At 44.2% G+C, this 13,072-nt stretch overlaps 3 protein-coding genes across 3 annotated transcripts; all 3 read left to right on the top strand.

Annotated features, from left to right (window-relative positions):
• Positions 1 to 4,515: 4,515 nt before the first annotated feature.
• On the top strand, positions 4,516 to 8,525 carry LOC115193921 (nuclear factor 7, brain-like). Its single transcript, XM_029753071.1, has 2 exons — positions 4,516 to 4,749; positions 8,011 to 8,525. The coding sequence occupies exons 1-2, from the start codon at positions 4,594 to 4,596 to the stop codon at positions 8,233 to 8,235; spliced, it is 381 nt and encodes a 126-aa protein (XP_029608931.1). The 5' UTR covers positions 4,516 to 4,593; the 3' UTR covers positions 8,236 to 8,525.
• A 41-nt stretch (positions 8,526 to 8,566) lies between these two features.
• On the top strand, positions 8,567 to 12,141 carry LOC115193919 (tripartite motif-containing protein 35). The gene is made up of 6 exons (XM_029753068.1): positions 8,567 to 9,153; positions 9,908 to 10,003; positions 10,171 to 10,401; positions 10,502 to 10,524; positions 10,616 to 10,734; positions 10,856 to 12,141. The coding sequence occupies exons 1-6, from the start codon at positions 8,677 to 8,679 to the stop codon at positions 11,452 to 11,454; spliced, it is 1,545 nt and encodes a 514-aa protein (XP_029608928.1). The 5' UTR covers positions 8,567 to 8,676; the 3' UTR covers positions 11,455 to 12,141.
• Positions 11,890 to 13,026, top strand: LOC115193473 (zinc-binding protein A33-like). The gene is made up of 2 exons (XM_029752158.1): positions 11,890 to 11,895; positions 12,179 to 13,026. The coding sequence occupies exons 1-2, from the start codon at positions 11,890 to 11,892 to the stop codon at positions 12,728 to 12,730; spliced, it is 558 nt and encodes a 185-aa protein (XP_029608018.1). The 3' UTR covers positions 12,731 to 13,026.
• Positions 13,027 to 13,072: the final 46 nt, after the last annotated feature.

Below are 13,072 nucleotides of genomic sequence, written 5' to 3'. Positions count from 1 at the left end.
AATATTTCTCACAAAAAGCTGACTCATGTTGGGATTCCTGACTGACCAGTGATGTAAATTCCTTAAATAAAAATACTTTAAAGTACTACTTAAGTCGTATTTTGGGGTGGATGCATTTTTTTTATTGAATTGCATTTATTTTGGTTAACAGACATATACAACAAAATGTACAATGTGAAGAAACTTAACAGTATTTATTAAAACGCTTGTTTACAACGTGGTCCTCAAAGGTACAAACAAACATACAGTTGAAGTTGGAAGTTTGCATACACCTTAGCCAAATACATTTAAACTCAGTTTTTCACAATTCCTGACATTTAATCCTAGTAAAAATTCACTGTCATAGGTCAGTTAGGATCACCACTATTTTAAGAATGTGAAATGTCAGAATAATTGTAGAGATTTGTTTCAGCTTTTATTTTTTTCATCACATTCCCAGTGGGTCAGAAGCTTACATACACTCAACTTGGGTCAAACGTTTTGGGTAGCCTTCCACAAGATTCCCACAATAAGTTGGGTGAATTTTCGCCCATTCCTCCTGACAGAGCTGGTGTAACTGAGTCAGGTTTGTAGGCCTCCTTGCTCGCACATGCTTTTTCAGTTCTGCCCACAAATGTTCTATAGGATTGAGGTCAGGGCTTTGTGATGGCCACTCCAATACCTTGACTTTGTTGTCCTTAAGCCATTCTGCCACAACTTTGGAAGTATGCTTGGGGTCATTGTCCATTTGGAAGACCCATTTGCGAGAAAGCTTTAACTTCCTGACTGATGTCTTGAGATGTTATTTCAATATATCCACATAATCTTCCTGCCTCATGATGCCATCTATTTTGTGAAGTGCACCAGTCCGTCCTGCAGCAAAGCACCCCTACAACATGATGCTGCCACCCCCGTGCTTCACGGTTGGGATGGTGTTCTTCGGCTTGCAAGCCTCCCTCCTTTTCCTCCAAACATAACGATGGTCATTATGGCCAACCAGTTCTATTTCTGTTTCATCAGACCAGAGGACATTTCTCCAAAAAGTAAGATCTTTGTCCCCATGTGCAGTTGCAAACCGTAGGCTGGCTTTTTTATGCCATTTTGGAGCAGCGGCTTCTTCCTTGCTGAGCGGTCTTTCGGGTTATGTCGATAAAGGACTCGTTTTACTGTGGATATAATACTTTTGTACCTGTTTCCTCCAATACCTTCACAATGTCTTTTGCTGTTGTTCTGGGATTGATTTGCACACCAAAGTACGTTCATCTCTTGGAGACAGAACTTATCTCCTTCCTGAGCGGTATGACAGCTGCGTGGTCTCGTGGTGTTTATACTTGCGTACTATTGTTTGTACAGATTAACGTACCTTCAGGCATTTGAAAATTGCTCCCAAGGATGAACAATATTTTTTTTTCTGAGGCCTTGGTTGATTTCTTTTGATTTTCCCATGATATCAAGCAAAAAGGCACTGAGTTTGAAGGTAGGCCTTGAAATGACTCATGATATCAATTAGTCTGTCAGAAGCTTCTAAAGCCATGACATAATTGTTTGGAATTTTCCAAGCTGTTTAAAGGCACAGTCAACTTAGTGTATGTAATCTTTTGACCCACTAGAATTGTGATACAGTGAATAATCTGTAAGTCGCTCTGGATAAGAGCGTCTGCTAAATGACGTAAATATAAATATATTATAAGTGAAATAATCTGTCTGTACTTGTGTCATGCACAAAGTAGATGTCCTAACCGACTTGCCAAAACTATAGTTAGTTAACAAGAAATTTGTGGAGTAGTTGAAAAACAAGTTATAATGACTCCAACCGAAGTGTATGTAAACTTCCGACTTCAACTGTATATAATGATTAAAAGGCAAGACAAAATTACAAACAACCATAAATACATTCATTTTAATTGACATCCTAAAAAGTGCCACTATTCACTGCACTTTTCCCTATCCTTAAAAATCAACCATACATTAATTTCACATTTCAACCTTAAAAAAAACTATTCATTGCACATCATAACTATTATTCAAATACTGTGACGATCGTCGTAAGGAGCAAGGTGCAGCGTGCTCATGATAAATATTATTATACTCATTACACAATACAAAAACAATAAACAAAGAAACACGAATGTCACTTTCTGCAGGCTTCACTGAGCAATACAAAAACAAGATCCCACAACACCAGGTGGAAAAAACCTACTTAAGTAGAGACAACGATTAGAGACAACGAGGACCAGCTGCCTCTAATTGGAGATCATCCCAAACAAAACCAACATAGAAATACAAAACTAGAACATCAACTTAGAAATACAAAACATAGAAAAACACACCCTGACCTACTCTACCATAGAAAATAACATCTTACTATGGTCAGGACGTGACAGTACCCCCCCAAAGGTGCGGACTCCGACCTCACCTAAACAAAACAACAACCCCCCCCAACAAAACAAAAGGGAGGGTAGGGTGGGTAACTAATGTCTATGGCGGCTCTGGTGCAGTACACACAACCTTACCTCGCGGATCCTCCAACAGAGGTGGTGGCTCTGGTTCGGAAAATAACATGGTACTATGGTCAGGACGTGACAAATACATACACCTGACCTGCAGTAGGGGGGGGCACAAGGGGCAGTGGAGTGGTTTCTCTTACTTAGACAACCTTGTCCAAATGAAAACCTTTGCCTGCTTTTTAAAGCTATTTTAAATTGTTCTTTGCTTGATCTCTAACGGGAGGCTATTCCATAGACCAGGTATTCCCAAAGTGGGAAAAAATTCTTCACATTTTCAAACAGTATATTTATATTTTCCATCGGGGCTATCCATTTGGGTGAGTTTTTTCCCCTCGCCTGAGTAGCCTCGTTTCACTGCCAAAAATAAAATTAAACCATCTAGTGTTCAACAAAATAACAACACAATGTCAAATACAGGTAGCCTAGTCAAATGATTAACATCCAGTCACATTAACTGTTACTCTCTTGTGGGAATTCCACTAACAGTCCGTATGTAGCCAAATGTAGCTGCTGCTCATTCCGTTTGCTCGAAAATGGATAAATGGTCAAAAAAAAGTAAGGCCCACGTCCATAGAGACACATACCAGCTCTCCTGGTAGTACTGCTATTACCAGCAGTACTACACCTGCACCTGTCAACGACACAAAGTTGTTCTGCTTCCACGAGCACATCCAATGCTAGCATCAGTAATTCTACATTTGTTGTTAGCCCAGCTAGCATTGACACTGACAGTTGTGAATCTGATGCAGCTGAAGAGCTACTGCCCCCTTACCCGGGAAAGCACTGAACAGCAGACAGGGACGTTGGACCATCGAAGAGGTGCAAATATGATGAGAACTACATTGAGTTGGTGTTTCTTTTATATTGGGAGTAGAGCCTTTCCTCAGCCACAGTGTGTTGTATGTGCAAAAGTACTTTCTCACAACTCGATGAAACCTTCAGTCTTGCGCAGACATTTAGAAATAAAACATGCCAGTTTGAAAAATAAGCCATAGGACTTTTTTGAGTGAGAATTAAGATGACTTTCAAATAGTAAGACATGTATAAAAGCAACAGATACCATTAATAAAAAGGGGCAAGAAGCGTTTTATATGGTGAGGTACCGAGTGGCTAGGACAGGCAAGCCCCATACTATTGTGGAGGATTGAATTATTCCTGCTGCTGTGGATATGGCTAGGACAATGCTGGGGGAAAAGGCCCAAAAGAAACTATACAGACAATGCCTTCATCAAACAACATTGTTTCACGACACAACATTGACATGGCAGGAGATGTTTTGAAACAATTACTACTTCGCATACAAGCCAGTGAATTCTATGCTTTACTACAGCTGGATGAGTCAACAGACGTGGCGGGCCTGGCACAGCTCCTGGTATATGTCCGTTACGTTTATGGGGGGGTCAATTAATGGAAGACATCCTCTTCTGCAAACCACTGGAAACCAGGACAACAGGAGATTATATTTTTAAAGTACTGGACAGCTTTGTGACATCAAATGGACTTTGGTAGTCAAGACGTGTTGGTATCTCTACTGATGGCCCAAAATTACTGTTAAATGTTGAATGCTTAGCAGGACAGGAAAATGGTCCAATTCACACACTTTTTAAGAGAACATCCTGGTCATCCCTACTGCCTCTGACCTGGCGGACTCACTAAACACAAATGCTTTGTTTGTAAATTATGTCTGAGTGTTGGAGTGTGCCCCTGGGTATCCGTAAATTAAAAAAAACAGAAAATAGTGCCGTCTGCTTGGCTTAATATAAGGAATTTTAAATGATTTACACTTTTACTTTTGGTACTTAAGTATATTTTAGCAATTACATTTACTTTTGATACTTAATTATATTTAAAACCAAATAATTCTAGACTTTTACTTAAGTAGAATTTTACAGGGTGACTTTCACTTTTAATAGAGTCATTTTCTGTTAAGGTTTATTTACTTTTAGTATGACAATTGGTTACTTTTTCCATGACTGTGACGGACTCATTGACAAAATGCTCAGTCATGTTAAGGTTGCTGAAATACAAACTGCCGACTTATGCTCTGCCAAAACATGAACTGCTGACCAATATTCTGATTTCTGACCCAGAGACAAACTGCTGACTCATGTTCTGTTCATACAGCCAGCAACACAGTGTACCAACATCCATGTATCTAAGCCGGTGGCCATCTAACCTTCCCACTCCTTCTGTCCCAGCCCCTGTGACCCTGGATGTGAATTCAGCCCACGCTGATCTACTGATCTCTGGGGTCCTCCTGGAGGTGAGTGACAGATGGGTGTCCCAGCCTGTGCCTGATAACGCTGAGCGATTCGACAGCTCAGTGAGCGTGCTAGGTTCTGTGGGTTTCTGCTCAGGCATTCACAGCTGGGAGGTGGAGGTGGGGCCTAAGAAGGCCTGGACGCTGGGCGTGGCCAAAGAGGGTGTAGCCCGGAAAGGCAATGTGATGGTCAGCCCAGAAGGCGGGATATGGGCGATGGGGCTGTGGAACGGGCAGCAGTATAGCGCTGGAACTGCCCCCCTGGGTACCCGGTTGGTTCTTAACCTCTCTGGGCCAGTGGGACGCCTACTCAACAGCCAGTGGAATCCCGTGGCGCGTTATTCAAATACCTTAGAAATGCTATTACTTCAATTTCTCAAACATATGACTATTTTACAGCATTTTAAAGACAAGACTCTCATTAATCTAACCACACTGTCCGATTTCAAAAAGGCTTTACAACGAAAGCAAAACATTAGATTATGTCAGCAGAGTACCCAGCCAGAAATAATCAGACACCCATTTTTCAAGCTAGCATATAATGTCACATAAACCCAAACCACAGCTAAATGCAGCACTAACCTTTGATGATCTTCATCAGATGACAATCCTAGGACATTATGTTATACAATACATGCATGTTTTGTTCAATCAAGTTCATATTTATATCAAAACCCAGCTTTTTACATTAGCATGTGACTAGCATTCCCACCGAACACTTCCGGTGAATTTACTAAATTACTCACGATAAACGTTCACAAAAAACATAACACTTATTTTAAGAATTATAGATACAGAACTCCTTTATGCACTCGCTATGTCCGATTTTAAAATAGCTTTTCGGTGAAAGCACATTTTGCAATATTCTGAGTAGATAGCCCAGCCATCACAGGCTAGCTATTTTGACACCCACAAAGTGTGGTACTCACCAAACTCCGATTTACTATTAGAAAAGTTTGATTACCTTTGGTGTTCTTCGTCAGAATGCACTCCCAGGACTTCTACTTCAATAACAAATTGTCACAGGTTATGTTGTGGTGTTGAAGAGAGGACCAAAATGCAGCAGAGTTGTGGATACTCATTTTCTTTTAATGAGACACACGCAAAGCATCCACAGTGAAAAAACAAAACAATAAATAATACTCACGACAGGAACAGTCTTACAGGCATACAAAAACGCAGTGCAAGAACAACTACCCACAACCCCAAAGAAAAACACACACCCCTATATAGGACTCCCAATCAAAGGCAACTCAACACACCTGCCTTCAATTGGGAGTCTAATCACCAACACAAACCCCTTAACACACAAAAAACCTGCCACATCCTGACCCAAAACTGATACCATACCTCCCTCTGCTGGTCAGGACGTGACAGTACCCCCCCCCCCCTCAAGGCGCAGACCCCGGAATGCAACAGAAAATACAAAAAAAATGTAACCCCAACAAAACCAATAAACAATAACCCCTAAACAATTAGGGAGGGAAGGGAGGGTGGCTGCCGTCAACGACGGCACTGTGCTACACCCTCCCTCCCCAACCCACCTCTCCTGGAGGTGGCTCAGGTGCAGGACGTGGACCTTGCTCCACCTTCGGCGTCGCCCACTTCGGTGGCGCCGATAGCTGCGCCGGGCAGACGGGCCACTCAGGCTGACCCTGGCAGATGGACCACTCGGGCTGGGCCGGAGGACACGCGGGCCACTCGGGCTGGGCCGGAGGACAGGAGGGCCACTCGGGCTGGGCCGGAGGACAGGAGGGCCACTCGGGCTGGGCCGGAGGAGAGGAGGCCACTCGGGCTGGGCCGGAGGACAGGCGGGCCACTTCGCCCTGGCACATGCGGGGCGTTGGTACTGTGCCTACCGGCCTGAAAATCCCAGGCCTCACCACAGCCCCAACCCCAAAGCACGGGACCTGTCCAGTCTGCCCTACAAGGGTACGGGGAGCTGGCCTGGGGCTCCAATCTCGCCCCGCCAAATAGCCCTTGTGCCCCCCCCTAAAAAATTATTGGGGCTGCCTCTCGGGTTCTACCTGCCTCCCAGGCAGGTTGTCACAGTGGACCAGCAACTGCTCCCATGTCCAGTCAATCCTTTCCGTCAATACTTCCAGCGACCAGGAATCCATCACCTCCCGAGCGCGCTGCTTCCAACATTCCTCTCTCACTTGCCTCTGTCCTCTTCTCCGCTGCTTGTTCCTTTGGTGGTGGGTAGTTCTGTCACAGGTTATGTCGTGGTGTTGAAGAGAGGACCAAAATGCAGCAGAGTTGTAGATACTCATTTTCTTTTAATGAGACACACACAAAGCATCCACAGTGAAAAAACAAAACAATAAATGATACTCACGACAGGAACAGTCTTACAGGCATACAAAAACGCAGTGCAAGAACACTACCCACAACCCCAAAGAAAAACACACACCCCTATATAGGACTCCCAATCAAAGGCAACTCAACACACCTGCCTTCAATTGGGAGTCTAATCACCAACACAAACCCCTTAACATACAAAAAACCTGCCACATCCTGACCCAAAACTGAAACCATACCTCCCTCTGCTGGTCAGGATGTGACACAAATGTTGGTTTGGTCCCAAATAATCCATAGTTATATCCAAATAGCGGCGTTTTGTTTGTGCGTTCAAGACACTATCCGAAGGGTAAATAAGGGTGACGCGCCCAACGCGTTTCGTGACAAAAAAATTCTAAATATTCCATTACCGTACTTCGAAGCATGTCAACCGCTGTTTAAAATCAATTTTTATGCCATTTTTCTCGTAAAAAAGCGATAATATTCCGACCGGGAGTGGTTGTGTTCGTTCAAAGAGAGAGAAAGTAAACATGGTGTCAGCTCAGGCATGCGCCTCAGTCTCATTGTCCTCAGATCGACCACTTACAAAATGCGCTAATGTTTTTCAGCCAGGGCCTGCAAAGCCACCATTCAGCTTTCTGGCGCCTTCTGAGAGCCTATGGGAGCGTTAGAAAATGTCACGTCATGCCAGAGATTCCCTGTTTTGGTTAGAGATGATCAAGAAGGCCATGAAATGGTCAGAGAGAGCGCTTCCTGTTTGCAATCTTCTCAGGTTTTGGCCTGCCAAATGAGTTCTGTTATACTCACAGACACCATTCAAACAGTTTTAGAAACTTTAGGGTGTTTTATATCCAAATCAAACAATTATATGCATATTCTAGTTACTGGGCAGGAGTAGTAACCAGATTAAATCGGGTATGTTTTTTATCCGGCCGTGCAAATACTGCCCCCTATCTCCAACAGGTTAAGAGGAAGCCCAAGAGGATCATGGTCAAGCTGGACTATGAGAAAGTAGAGCTCTCCTTCTATGACTCCAGTGACATGTTACTCATCTATACGTTTAAACACAGGTTCACAGAGAGGCTGTTCCCCTACTTCTCTCCCTGTCTCAACTCTGATGGCACTAACACTGGAGTGCTGAGGATCTGCCCTGAGAAGGTCTCTGTGACTGTGGCACCTATTCACTGAGGATATAACCTGGTGATTCTATTTCATGATCACATACTGAAGCGTCTGTATTGGTAAAGTCTGTCACAGTGACCCCTGTGTATTGATTTTGTCTGTCTATCGTTTTGTATATTGAGGTGAATATCCTCACCTCCACTGGTGACATTGATGTCAGTGACACCAATGTGTATTCCGGAACTTTGTTTGGAGCAGATCTATTCTTTGCTGTTAATTCACTTACTGAGAGCAAGTGTCATGATTGAATTCCCTAATTATTGGTGTCATGTTCAATAAAGGTACAAATTCTGTTTACTTCGATTCCATGCCTCAGTCTTTAAGTGGAGCAAATCAACACCGAAACACTGGACCAGTTTGCCAGCATTCCAGACAGCGTCATCAGTCCCTAGCCCAGCCACCCTACGGTAGGTACACCAGCTCAGAACAAGCACACATCTCTCCATCATGGCTGCCACCTGGACCCTGGAGGACGACATGTCCTGCCCTGTGTGCTGCGATGTTTTCACTGACCCTGTGGTGCTGGGCTGCAGCCACAGCTTCTGCAGGAGCTGCCTGGACAACTACTGGAACACTCAGGTCATCAAAAAGTGCCCCGTCTGCCGCCTCCATTCCCAAACCGACGCTCCACCCAGTAACCTGGCTCTGAGGAACATCGTGGAGACCTTTGCGAGGGAGAGGAGCCACAATACCACCAAGCAGGAGGAGACGAGAAAGGGGGAGAAGGAGAGCCAGGGAAGGAGGGAGTCAGGAGGGAGGAGTGGGTTGGTACGGGATGGGGATGAAAGGTGCAGTCTCCATGGGAAGAGGTTGTTGTTGTTCTGTGTGGAGGACCAGGAGGCTCTGTGTGCGGTGTGTCAGACCTCCAGGAGACACAAGAGCCATCAGCTCTGCCCTGTGGACGAGGCTGCTCAGGAACTCAAGGTATGGCTAGTACTGTCTGTCATTTCAGGGCCAGCAACTGCATGTCACTTCGCTAGGCTGGTCTGGTTGTGTTACAGTAATTCGTCTGTTTACTGTTTTACTGTAGTTTTCCAATTACCGTGAGTAGGTACTGTAAGTCCTTTATGATAAACAGATGAGCCCGTGTGGCTCAGTTCGTAGAGCAGCTTACAACGCCAGGTTGTGGGTTTCATTTCCATGGAGGACAAGCACAAAAATGCATGCGCTCACTACTGTAAATCACTCTGGATAATAGTGTTTGCTTAATGACTCAAATGTTATGTAAAATTCCACCTTATTGGGATTATTCACTACACTGAAACTATAGTTCTGTTTGCTTAGTCTTGTTATTTGGCAATGTGTTGTTCTTTTTCGTGTTCTTATCTGTGCATCAGATGAGCTCATGCGTTTTGCAGGAATGTTGGCTTTGCAGTTTCTGAGAATCATTCAAAACGGTTTCGCCGTAGGTAGAACAAATATGATATATTGACATTAATTCTGTCTGTTGTGTCTAATAGCACACAGGCGCCTCAATACCCAAAACTGTATATGGCCTAAACCCCTTGACTTTTCTCGTCCTCTCTCATCGCCTCCTTCTCAAAACCCATTGGAGGAGAAGGTGCGAGGGGAGGGACCTCTTACTTTCTCGTCCAGTGGGTTTCGAGAAAGAAGTGAGGAGATAGGACACGAGGAGTCAAGGAAATGCAATTGAGATTTTCCTCTGGTATGTGGCCAGGAGGAAGTGAAAGCATCTATCATCCCTCTGAGGAGGAAGTTGGAGACATTCCAAAAGTTGAAGGAGGATTGCATGAAAACAGCAGAACACATCAAGGTAAGTACTATGGAACTAACAATTATACGGAGATATAAAGTTTACTTCACTATCAACATTTTGGTTTCCTAGCCTTTTTCAACAGTTTTGCACTATGAAACCATTTTCATATTGTATCAGAAAGTATGAGAGGTCACCCACTGACCCTTTGACTTATTGACCCCCAGAGCCAGGCCATGCAAACAGAAAGGAAGATAAGAGATGAGTTTGTGGAGCTGCGTCACTTTCTGTGTCTGGAGGAAGTTGTCCGGCTGTCTGCCCTCTCTGAGGAGGTGGAGATGAAGACAGTTATAATGACAGAGAAGATTGAACACCTGGCCAAGAAGATGACCTCCCTGACCAGCAACATCAGAGAGATAGAACAGGATATAGAGGCAAACGACCTTCCATTTCTCCAGGTACAGAGACACTTACTGTAAACATACACATTCTAAAATACTATACATTTGATTTTCAAATTTGGCCATTTTATCTCACACAACTATGTTCTTTCCCCAGGCTTACAAGAACAACAAAGCAAGGTAAGGTACTACTTTTTCAAACACATTCTGCCTGCTTTGAGGTTACAGTCCTTTACTACAACAGCCACTCCATCTGTATGTTTTGCTTCAGGGCCAACTGTACATTGCAGGATCCAGAGCCTGTATCAGGGGCATTGATCGATGTGGCCCAACACCTGGGCAACCTGAGGTTCAAGATCTGGGAGAAGATGCAGGAGAAGGTGCAATACAGTGAGTAGTAGACCAGAGCAAATGAATGGTTATCAGATCACTAGATGCTCAGAGTACCACACTTTAAAATGTAAATTGTTATATAGCATTGTAGTCATACCTGTTTGTCTTTCCCCCCCAGCCCCAGTGACTCTGGACCCTAACACCGCGGCCCCCTGGCTCTCTCTCTCAGACGACCTGACCAGTGTGTGCGTCAGTGGAGAGAAGTCTCACATCCCCAACAACCCAGAGCGCTGTGACACGTGTGTTTGCGTGCTGGGGGCCGACCCCTTCAGTTCCGGCAGTCACTGTTGGGAGGTGGAGGTGGCGGGTAAGACCAGATGGGACCTGGGGGTCCTGAGAAAGAGTGTGTGTAGGAAAGGGGTCCTGAGTGTGAACCCTGTCCACGGGTTCTGGGCCCTGTCCCTGAGGGACGGCGGCCAGTACAGCGCCTGCACCGTGCCCTGGACCCGTCTCACTCTGAAGAGGAGGCCTAGGAGGGTCAGAGTGTGTCTGGACTATGACGCGGGAGAGGTGACTTTCTATGACCCCACTGACATGTCGCTCATCTATACATTCAGGGACAAGTTTAAAGAGCCATTGTTGCCCTACCTCTGTCCCTGTGTGAGTGACAGCGGCCGCAATGCTGAGCCACTAAAGATATGCCCTGCCAAAGTGTCATTGCTTCATGATGTTGGTGATTGTCACGTCCTGACCCTTGTAAGAGGTCATTTTCTATAGTAGAGTGGTCAGGGCGTGACAGGGGGTGTTTTGGGTGGTTTTTCTATGTTGTCTATTTCTATGTTTTAGTTCTAGTTTGTCTATTTCTATGTTGGGGTTGTTTGGGTTGATCTCCAATTGGAGGCAGCTGATCCTCGTTACCTCTAATTGGAGGTCATATTTATGTTGACATTTGTCCCACCTGTTTTTGTGGGTGATTATCTTTTGAGTAGTGTGTTTTCCTCTCTGCTTCATGTTTTTTGGGGTTTCAAGTATTTAGTGTATTGCATTTAGTTTCACGGAATAAATAAATGTGTGGAACTATGAACACGCTGCATTTTGGTCCAATCCTTTGAACAGCCGTGACAGTGATAAAGTTTTGTAGATTACAATATGTATTTTTTAGAGGAGACATTGCTAATGCATCCATATGTCTAACTATCTATTATTAACACAATGGATGTATATTTTCTGTATATATATGGATGTATATGTTTGGGTATATGTGAATGGAACAATTCTTACCCTATATCATAAGTCATATTTTCTTGGTGTGTGTCAAATGGCAAGATAAATTAAACAAAAATGGTGATCATTACTCAACATTGGTGTTAATATTCTGTAAGACTTGTTCTAAATGCTTATGAATGATCATGCTTATAAATGTGTATAAATACAACAATTAAATACTTTTATGTTTATGAATTACATGATTTATTCATGGTTTATTGTTTATTCATGAAAGTTCTTAATAAAGCGTTTCTTGTCAACATTGAGCTTCGTCGGCCTCCTTGAGGTGACTGACAGACGGGCGTCCCAGCCTGTGCCTGATAACGCTGAGCGATTCGACAGCTCAGTGAGCGTGCTAGGCTCTGTGGGTTTCTGCTCAGGCATTTACAGCTGGGAGGTGGAGGTGGGGCCTAAGAAGGCCTGGACTCTGGGTGTGGCCAAAAAGGGTGTAGCCCGGAAAGGCAATGTGATGGTCAGCCCAGAGGGCAGGATCTGGGCGATGGGGCTGTGGAACGGGGAGCAGTATAGCGCTGGAACTTCCCCCCTGGGTACCCGGTTGGTGCTGAAGAGGAAGCCCAAGAGGATCATGGTCAAGCTGGACTATGAGAAAGTAGAGTTCTCCTTCTATGACTCCAGTGACATGTCACTCATCTATACGTTCGAACACAGGTTCACAGAGAGGCTGTTCCCTTACTTCTCTCCCTGTCTCAAATCTGATGGCACTAACCCTGGAGTGCTGAGGATCTGCCCTGAGAAGGTCTCTGTGACTGTGGCACCTATTCACTGAGGATATAACCTGGTGATTCTATTTCATGATCACATACTGAAGCGTCTGTATTGGTCAAGTCTGTCACAGTGACTCCTGTGTATTGATTTTGTCTGTCTATCGTTTTGTATATTGAGGTGAATATCCTCACCTCCACTGGTGACGTGATGTCTGTGACACCAATGTGTATTCCGGAACTTTGTCTGGAGCAAATATAATATTTGCTGTTAATTAATTTATTGAGAGCAAGTGTCATAATTTCATTCCCCACTTCTTGGTATCATGTTCAATAAAAGTACATATTTCGTGTACTTCGATTCCATGCCTCAGTCTTTAAGTGGAGGAAGTCAACACTGGACCAGT

This window comes from Salmo trutta, chromosome 5 (assembly GCF_901001165.1).
Source record: "Salmo trutta chromosome 5, fSalTru1.1, whole genome shotgun sequence".
Taxonomy (NCBI): Eukaryota; Metazoa; Chordata; class Actinopteri; order Salmoniformes; family Salmonidae; genus Salmo; species Salmo trutta.
Note: the sequence above shows the minus strand (reverse complement) of the source record. Positions and strands in the feature narration are given on the sequence as shown.